The sequence below is a fragment of the Meriones unguiculatus genome, chromosome 6, assembly GCF_030254825.1.
Source record: "Meriones unguiculatus strain TT.TT164.6M chromosome 6, Bangor_MerUng_6.1, whole genome shotgun sequence".
NCBI classification, from domain to species: Eukaryota; Metazoa; Chordata; class Mammalia; order Rodentia; family Muridae; genus Meriones; species Meriones unguiculatus.
The window spans coordinates 37,721,988-37,731,928 of record NC_083354.1 but is presented as its reverse complement, the minus strand read 5'-3'; the positions used below and the strand labels follow the sequence as shown (position 1 = coordinate 37,731,928).

The 9,941-nt window shown below is 48.4% G+C and overlaps 1 protein-coding gene and 1 long non-coding RNA gene across 2 annotated transcripts in view; one reads left to right on the top strand and one right to left on the bottom strand.

Annotated features, from left to right (window-relative positions):
- Window positions 1-109: 109 nt before the first annotated feature.
- Window positions 110-7,775, top strand: LOC132654641 (uncharacterized). The gene is made up of 3 exons (XR_009592299.1): window positions 110-372; window positions 3,008-4,260; window positions 6,113-7,775. It is a non-coding gene; the product is annotated as an uncharacterized LOC132654641 (long non-coding RNA).
- The window catches only part of Cmtm8 (CKLF like MARVEL transmembrane domain containing 8), a 46,065-nt gene continuing 43,899 nt past the window's right edge, over window positions 7,776-9,941 (bottom strand). Inside the window, exons 3-4 of the mRNA XM_021635745.2 lie at window positions 9,649-9,765; window positions 7,776-8,139 (exon numbers count right to left, since the gene is read on the bottom strand). Coding sequence (XP_021491420.1) covers window positions 8,056-8,139; window positions 9,649-9,765 — 201 coding nt within the window. The 3' untranslated portion in view covers window positions 7,776-8,055. The remainder of the gene's footprint in view (window positions 8,140-9,648; window positions 9,766-9,941) is intronic.

Sequence of the window (9,941 nt, the reverse complement as noted above, 5' to 3'; positions counted from 1 at the left end):
CAGGGATCTCTCTCTCTCTCTCTCTCTCTCTCTCTCTCTGTGTGTGTGTGTGTGTGTGTGTGTGTGTGTGTGTCGGGGCGGCTGCCGCTGGGTGCTGACACCAGCAGGGTGAAATGCTCGAGTGTCCCGTGCTGCGCTGTTCGTCTCTGAGTGTGCAAGTGCCTGTGTGTGTGTGCACAGGCGCACGCACCTGTGCCACTCTCGCCTACAGCAACAGAAACAGGCCCATCAAATCACGACCCTCCCTCCCCCATCCTCCCTCTATCTGACAGACAGACAAGACGACGGACAAGCTCTCACTGGGTACCACAGCTAGCCTCAAACCCGCAGGAATGCTGCTGCCTCCGCCCCGCCCAGGGCTGGAATGAAAAGGTGTGTACCTTACCCCACAGAGGCGCTCCTTTTAGACGACTGGAGGCCAAGTGAAGCTGCCAGGTGGAGCTAACCGGGACCCCAGCCTCAGCGCCGGGGCAGGTGGAGTGCACACGTGTCCCGCCGTACCTATGTCAGTGTCCTGCTCTGCCCCCTCTCCCTGCGGTGCAGGGAGGCTCATGGCCCTGGGTGTGTTAGTTTCTCCGGACCGAGAAAATGCCTGGCGAAAGCAGCCTAAGCAAGGAGGAGGTTATTTCGACTCAAGGAAGCGTTTTTGTTTTCTGCTCTGTTATTGGACTTGGGATGAATATATGTTTGGTCATGTCTCAGGGTTAGGGGTCATGCAACACAGGCTTAATCCTAATTCGTGTCCCCACCCCCACCCAGAGTTTCTCTGTGCCCGGTGGCTGTTGTAGAGCTTTCTGTAGACCAGGCTAGTCTTGAACTCAGAGATCTGCCTGCCTCTGCCTCCTGAGTGCTGGGACTAACGCTGTGTGCCACCAGCACCTGCCTTAAGACTGTTGTTGCTTTAATAGACTTTGAGTTTTAAACTTACTTATTGTACGTGTATGGGTGCTGCTCTGCCTACATCTATGTCTGTGCTCCGTGTGTATGACTGGTGCCTGAACAGGCCAGAAGAGGGCGCTGATTCCTTGGAACTGGAGTTACAGACACTTGGGAGCTGCCGTTTGGGCGATGTGAGTTAACTTGGTCCTCTGGAAGAACAGCCAGTGCTAGTGCTCTTAACCACTGAGCCATCTCTCCAGCCCAAGGAAAATCTTTTCTTTGGTGCTCAACAAGGTTAATAAATAAAGTTAACATTAAATTGCCAATAAAGTTAAACTAGCTGGAGGTCAGACTGTGTACCTTGCTGATACACTCAGCCGAAAGTTACCCCTATGGTTCTGGGAAACCCCCAATCCATCCTTCCCTCATACATCCCAAGTCCCTGTCTTTATACATATTCCATCTTAAAGCATCATACAATAACATCTCACCTGTCATCCCGGGTCACCCATGCCGGGGCAGGTGTCTGACCTGGTCCTTCACAGCTTCCTGCTTACAGGTCACTTCCTGTTTGTTTTTGCATAATTGCTTTTGAGACAGAGTCTCACTAAGTAACTGTGGCTGCCCTGGAACTCTCTAGGGAGACCAGGACCTCACAAGAGTTCCAGGCGTGTCTTCCTCCTGAGTGCTGGGATTAAAGGTGTGTGACGTCTGTGTGTTGTTTGTTTTCAAGTTATCAGAGCCATAACCTTGCAGGCAAGCTTCTTTTCTACTCTGAATTTCTAGTCTGGGCAGGAGAGGGTGGGTGGACAACTACGCAGAGTTTGGATGGGGGAAGCTAGATCAGCAAGCCTCGGCAGTCCTCTGGTGCTTTCTTTTCATTTGTCGCCGACCCAAGCTGGCTCCAGGCACCTTTGAAAATCTGCTTTTTCCTTTTTTTCAAGACAGGGTTTCCTCTGTGTAGTCCTCGGTGTCCCGGACTCACTTTGTTGCTAGTTAGGTGATATGTTTCCTTGATGCCTTTGCACTCCTTTTAATTAAAAAAAAAAAAAAAATTGTGTGTGTGTATTATTCCTTTACATTATACAGTGCTCTGTCTGCATGTACACCTGCTCACCAGCAGAGGGCACCAGATCTCATTGTAGATGGTTGTGAGCCACCATGAGGTTGCTGGGAATTGAATGCAAGACCTTTGGGAGAACAGCCTTCTGAGCCATTTCTCCAGCCCTAGATTTTATTTCTAACAGAGCTCATCAAGCAGGCTCTACTGGCCAGCAAGTCTCAGGGGTTTTCCTTGCAGGCATGGCTGCCTCGGCCAGCTTTCTGTGTGGGTGCAAGGGTGCCAGCCCGGGTCCTCTTGGCTGTGCAGCAAGCACGTTTACCCACTGAACATTTCCAGGGCTTGGGATCACCACTTCCTGAGTGTATACTCACCTGTTTACACCCTAGCATTGCATGTCCATGTTTATTTCTTTGAAAATCTATCTTTTCCATTACATTTCAATAAAGCCCATTTTTCCTGCAAAACGCCGTCTTTTCAATTAAAACACTAATTGTCTTCGGGACAGAGACACAGACTTTGAATTGGATTTTCACCTGGGTGTATTTTCAGTCTTCATACAGAGATACATTTTGCATTAAAATCTCTTCTGCGTTAATACCCTGAAGGGATCTTTCTTTTCTGGTGAAGAGAGAAATTTAAAAATCTGAAAATAAATTATTGAACATTCCATCTCTCAATTTTCTTTCAGTTTTCAAATACTAGCCAAATATTTATCATTAGGGGGATGGATTAGAAATAGCAATGGCAAAAGATGAAATGCCTCAGGCATTTTATTGATTTGCCCGGAGCAGGTAAACACATTAAATTAAAATCCCACCCAGTTCTGCCCCAGAGGCCAGGAAAGTTTGAGGAAGGCTAAGATGTTGTGCACAAGTAATGGGAGAGACAATTTTTGGGTGAGCATACAAAGTAACAGGTTTCATCCTGTTACCTTAAAAATGTTTTTATTACTCTTTTCCCAGGGATTGAATCCAGGTCGTCAGGCTTGGTGGCAAGCATCTTGCCAGCCCTACCATGGAGTTTTCACAAAGAAGTGTCATATTTTCTTTTATTTTTTTCAAACAGGTCTCCCTGTGTGGCCTGGGCTGGCTTGGCAGTCGCTATGTAGACCAACATGGATTCAGGCTCGCCTGTTTCTCCTAGGTCCTGGCGGAAGTCCGCAGCGCTGTGCTCAGTTGTTGCAAAACAACAACAACAACAACACAAAACAAAACAACAACAAAAAAAATCAAATAAAATCTAGTTAAAAAACAAAACGAAACAAAAACAACCCCCACCCCCAAGTGTAACTGTCACTTTTAAAAGAATAAGAGCTGATTTTACTTCATGAAAGGAACCCTGAGACCAAGTTCTCAGCACAAAGGAGATTTATTTGTTGCATGGGGAAAAAGGGCAGGGAATAAGGGACAACGGGAGACAGAGGACTAGGGAGAAGGCTTTTTGTCTGGGATGTGGAAAAATGACTGGAGAGGAGACAGAAGTGGCCTGTAGGAAAGTGGCAGTTTATAATGGAACAAGGGGAAACCCCGTGTTAGGATGATTAATTTTAACTGGGCATGTTAATTAGGTGAGCTAAAGGGGGCTTTTGATTGCTTGACTTGAATACTTTGAGAGCTGGACCTTGGTGGTCAGCCTCAGGAGGAGGAAGTGATCAAATAAGGAAGCACACCTTGGTGGCTAGCTTTAGGAATGTAATCTAATGGTTTTTTTTTTTTTTTTTTTTTTTAGCAAGACAGAGGGAATGGGGGAGAAGGGCCAGGCTTGCAGCCATCTTTGCCAGCCTCAGGCTCTCTAGAATGATTTCATTCTGGAGCCAAATTTGAGTGACCATGGCCCTGGAACACAGTTCAGGTTAACCCAGATTCCATCTTCCCTTGTGGAAGCAGCTCTACAGTTTTACAGAACAAAGAGGGTCATAAATCAAGGCAAGTTTAAAATACATTAGAGGCTACATCAGAGAGGCAGGATGGGAGAGCTTCTCTACAGCCTCGGGTGCCGGCTGAGGACATTCTTAGCTTTGGGGGTGTGGAAGCCTGTGATCTGCTAAGTTAATAAATTCCAAAGGTTTTCGTCTGTCAGTCACAGATTTCAAGTTGCTAACCAGATACAGAGGTGAGCAAAGAACTGCCATGGGGTGGGGGCTAGCCTGTGGTAAGGTAATTGTCTGAGGACCTCCAACATTCCAACCTCCCCACCGCAGCTCTGATGCATCAGTCCTTGTAGATACAAGCACCTCTCCTGGAATTCTTGTTGACACCAGCCGCCTGGAACCATCTTGTCATCTAAAAGTGCAAACTGGGAGATGATTCACCGGAAAGGTCTGGGTTTTTTTGTTTGTTTGTTTGTTTGTTTGTTTTGTTTTTTTAAGAAAGTTTTCTTTTGGTTGAGATGTTTATTAGTCAGGTGTGGTGGCCTGTGCCTGTAGTCCCAGCACTCAGGGAGGCAGAGGCAGGTGGAACTCTGTGAGTTCGAGGCCAGTCTACAGAGTGATTTCCAGATCAGTCAAGGTTACATAGAGAAACCCTATCTCAAAAAAACAAAAACAAAAAAAGTTTATTGTTTTGCTGGGTTGTCAGGGGAGCTGTGGGCCTGCCTCTGAGAAGCCACAGATAGAGGCAGAAGGTAAGAAGCTATTGACGGTGGTCTTTGGGATTTCCAGCAAGGACGACGGAAGGTCGTGCTCACCCCAGAGGGGTCCCCTGAACTTGTGGTCATGTCTCCCTTGTGTTTAAAAGGGCTTCCCTCAGAAGGTTCCAGAAACACCTCTTTACGCGACTGTTTCTTTGCCCTTTTATGGAGCCTTGACTGCAGTATGAAGTTCTTAACAAAATCCGTGGGCACGTGGAAGCTGTCCTTGCTTTGTGAGTGAGAGAGGACAGAGAAAGAACTTGCAAGACTATTTTAATGAACTTATTTTGGTTTTGATGACCTGGGGATTAAATACAGTATGACTACCCAAACTTCCTTTTTTTGTTGTTGTTGTTTTGAGACAGGGTCTTGCTTTGTATCCCTGACTGACCAGTAACTCTTTTTTTTTTTTTTTTTTTGGGGGGGGGGACTGAATAAATAAACTCTTTCTTTCTATGTATGTATGTATGTATGTATGTGAGATCGACCAGTTTTCTTTTTTTTTTTAAGATTTGTTTGTTTGTTTGTTTATTAATTGTTCTGCCTGCATGTGTGCCTGCAGGTCAGAAGAGGGCGCCAGATCTCATTATAGATGGTTGTAAGCCACCATGTGGTTGCTGGGAATTGAACTCAGGAACTTTGGTAGAACAGCCAATGCTCTTAACCTCTGAGCCATCTCTCCAGCCCCGACCAGGAACTCTTATTTAGATCAGGCTGGCCTTGAACTCAGAGAACCACCTGCTGAACCTCTGGAAGAACAGTCCACAGTGCCCTTAACTGCTGAGCCGTATCTCCAGGCCTTCCCCGCCCTCACGGCAACTCTTATAAAACATTTAACTGGGGCTGGCTTAGCTTTTCAGAGGGGCAGTCCGTTATCATCATGGCTTGATGAATGGTGGCACGCAGGCAGACATGACACTGGAAAAGGAGCTGGCAGAACCCGAGGCAGCAGGAAGAGAACCTTTGGGCCTGGCTTGGGCTTTTGGAACCTCAGTGACACACTTCTTCCAGCAAGGCCACACCCCTAATCCCTTCTAAGCAGGACTAAGCACTGGAGCATAGGAGCCTACAGGAGACATTCTTTTTTTTTTCTTTTCTGAGACTTGGCTTTGTTGTTGCCTAGCCGTCGTGGTGGTGAGGACAGAGTGTCAGTGGTGGATGCATTCTCCCTTTAGACCAGTGGCTCTCACCCTTCCTGGTGCTGCGACCCTTCAATGCAGTTCCTCATGCGATGACCCCCAACCATAAAATTATTTTTGTTGCTACTTCATAACCTTATTTTTGCTGTTGTTAAGAATCATAACGTAACGTAATATCTGTGTTCTCGGATGGTCTTAGGTGACCCCACGAAAAGGTCATTTGACCTTAAAAAGGGTCTTGACCCACAGGTTGAGGACTGATGCTCTGGTCCACGTGGGCCGTGAATGTATTCACCATTTAGACCAGCAGAGCAAGCAAAAATGATTGAATTCATTGCAAGGTGCTGAGCAGGCTGGGCAGCAACCTGAGAACTGCCTGCAGCTTTATTCGCTGTTTTTTCAGGCTGTCCCAGCGATGCCATGGAGATACAAGTAAACAGGACAAACCCAAACACACAGGTGAAAGAAACAGCACTGAACAGGGGCCACGGAAAGCCCCAGCGCCAGTCAGACATCTTGAAGGTCTGCTTGCCTCAGCCCTGAGCAGGATGCTGAGCCCACCAACGCTTCTGTGGTTTTTCTCGTTTCGAAAAGTCACCCCAAGACGCTTGCTGTACCAGCAGGAACTGTCCTGCCTGAAAATTCTTCCTCTGGTGGCGTCCACCTGGCTCATCTGACTTCTCCCACCATCTGACAGAGCTGCTAAAGAGGTTACCATGGAGTCACAGTAACGATTTGAGATGTGGAGACATTTTGGCACACACATCTCTGGGATCAGCAAGATGATGATGATGATGATGATGTGTGTGTGTGTGTGTGTGTGTGTGTGTGAGCGCACATGCACCACAGAGAACAACCATAGATATGGCTCCTCAGGTGCTGTCCACCTTCGTGAGAGACAGAGTCTCTCACTGGCTGGCCCGGAACTCACAAGTAGGCTGTGCTGGCTGATTAGAAGCTCACAGGGGTCCGCTTGTCTTTGCCTCGATAGTGCTAGGATTGTAACGCACCACCAAGGCTGGAGAGATGGATGGCTCAGCCGTCCAAGGCCCGGCTCACCACCAGACATAAAAGTGCACTAGCAGGCCTGACTTTTTTCAGGGTGTGTGGGGGGGGCAGGGTCAGCCTCCAGCTTCTCCCTCCCCAGGGCCGGGCTTGCAAGTGTGCGCCATTACTCCAGGGATGAACTTGGGACTTCTGAAGTACCTATGTCCGACGTTTTTGTTTTTGATGTGGTTCTGAGCAAAGCCAGGTCCTCTGCTTGTAAGGCAATGGAGCTATCTCCCCAGCCCTCAGCAACATGGTTTAAAGGCGCCTGTACCTATGGATTTTTTTCAATGGCAACACACTTAATTTAACGTGTTCTAGAATAAACTAGCCCGTCCCAGCAGCACTTCTTTGTAAGAGCTCTTTCCTGAGCCCAGGGCCATGCCTCGTTTGATTGACCTAGGGTATGGGCTAGCATGTGAGGTTCTAGCACTGTGGTTCCCAGACCTGAAGAGACAGATCTCTCCTGCCACCCTGCCCTGGTGACCAAACACAGTGTTTTCTGACAAATACAGCTGCCTGAGCAGCGCTGTGCACTAGGGCAGCTTCCGCAGAAGCCAGGTTGTGGGTGCGCCCCTTATTAGCCGTAGTCAGCGTTAGCCAGGGTATTGGACCATTTAGCCTGCTGTCGTCAGCATCAGCTTTGGAGAGATGTCGGCAGGTAAGAGCCGCTCGCTGCTCTTGCAGGTGACCCAATCTCATCCATAGCTGCCTAAACACCAGCTATAAAGATCTGATGTCCCCCTCAGACACACAGACACCAAGCACAACCAAGCACAAACATCTATCTTTGTGGAGGACAGTTAGCTTTAGGCCAGGAAGATGGATCCATGGGCAAAGAAAGGCTCCTGCTGCCATGATTGACATCCTGGGTTTTATCCCTGGGAACCGCAGGGTGGAAGGAGAGCACGCACTCCTGCGAGCTGCCCTCTGACCTCAGCATGTGACACACTAGTGTGCCCACACCCGTACACAAACACACACCTCCACATACTTAAAAAAAAATGTAATTTAAAAAGTTAGCTTTACAAACTCCACGGATCTTTAATGTTTAGTAATTTATTTATACATTGTGTAAGAAAATAAAACCTATGAGAAAGTCAGGGGACCTCAGAGTTCATTAGAAACCACAGCACTCCCCAATCCAGCTTAACTGTAACAAGCCACTAGGAGGTAATTTAACTAAGATATAAAAACATTAGTTAAATACAGTTCTGGGCAAATATACATTATAGCTACAACTGTTTTTACAGTGGGATCGTCCTGGTGTGGGTTCTTCTCCGCTACCGGAAGGTGAGGTCACTGTGTGGTCCTGGATCTCCAGGCTACGAAACTGAAGTACGTGTTTCCAGCATAGCAGATCGTCACCAGGAAGGCGAAGAACTGTGGGGGTGAAGCATGGGAGAGAGGGGCTCAACGCGGGCTAGCAAATGACTGTTTCCCCCACTGTCAAGCATTCAAACTGCCCTGACCATCCAGGCCTCCTTCTCTAAACCTTCTTTATTGCTTCAATAGCCTTTTCTTTCAAATTCACCACCACCATCATCACCATCATCACCATCATCATCATCATCATCACCATCATCACCACCATCATCATCATCATCGTGTATGTGAAGGCCAGAGAACAGCCTGTGGAATCAGTTCTTTCTTTTTGCCATACAGGTCCCTAGGACCAAACTCAGACTATGAGGCATGGTGGCACCTGTAGCTACCCACTGAGCCATCCTTCTCTCTGCTCTTCTTTTCTGGTGTGCTCTAGCTGTGCTGGTTGAGTTTCTGGGACAGGTCTGAGGACTCCTCAGGGGTTGGTCTGCTGCTTGCATTTTGATACTAATTACTGGCCCTCAAGATCTGGTTTCTGCCTAGATAAACCTATCCTTGTTGTGAAGCCTGCCTAAGACATTATACCTGATTGGTTGATTAAAGGCCTATATCGGGCAGGGCAGAGAGGCGCAGGAGAGAATCACATGAAAGAGATGGAGGGATGACGCCATGATGGGTTAGCATGGAGAAGGAACCACATGGGCTGGGAGGAAGGACTCCCAGGATGGCGTGGATGGAGAAGACACCAAGATGAAAAATATAAGCAAGTATCTTGGGATTATGAATGGCAGGCAGCCCAGATAGGAATGGTTAGGGCAGATGGCGTTGGATGGGGGTTGGGAGGCGGATGGTGAGGTTACTGAGACAGCGTAGGTGGAATATCTGCCCGGCCCAAGGTCAATAAGGCACTTATAAAACCTAACAGGCGTCTGTGTCTTCTTTGACTGTGAGAGCGGGTTAATAATACCACCGTAACAATTATCAGGCAAATAATGACATCACCTAGCCCAACATCATTTTCATTTACAGCATCAGGGAGTTCACCCAGGGGTGAGGCTGGAGCTGTGTGTGGAGGCCTAATCTAGTTCAGGTAACCTCAGACGGGGCTCAGCCTCCAGCGTGTGTGTGAATCTCAATTCAAACGTTTCTGTTTGAAGTTAGGAGGAAACACATGGACACTTAAGGGAAGATCAGTGGCAGGGAGGGAGGCCGTCACTGTTGCTAAGGATTCACCCTGCCCTACAAGGCTCCCACCTGCGGGCCGAGCCTTCAGCCATCACCCTCCTCTGCCGCCGGCCACTGGTCCTCATCCTCTGCAGGAAAACTCAGATCCTTTGTAGAAGGGCAGCTACTGCCATATTCTGGCTCATTCTTGCTGTGTTAACCCAAGCCCAGCCTGTAAGTTTTAATGCCTTGTTGGTCATCAACCAGTCAACTGTTCTACCGTCCCCGTTGCAAAGGCCTTTTTCCCCCCTGCAGATGACCCACCTGCCTCCTTGACCCCGAACAGGCCTTGGGAGGAAGTCTCAGGAGGACACGGGTGGTGTTTTGGGAGGACCCACTCACCGAGGAGGCTGCCCAGCTGTTGAAGTTGTGACTGTCCTTCTCTGGGGAGACAGAAGACGCATCCACTATGGCGGCTGAGAGGTACAGGGCGAAGGCACTGCCATTAAAGCACAGGCCCTGTGAAGAGGGTCAGCACGTTGAGAGAAGGGGGACCACAAAGGGCAGGAACTGTATGAGGGAGCCAAGCGGACAGCTAGGGAAGGCCAAGAGGACGCGGCTGCAAGAGGAGAGGGTGCCACTGCAGCTCCAGTCCAGAATAATGCCATCTACCTGGAAAGGGTCCCCTGACTGCA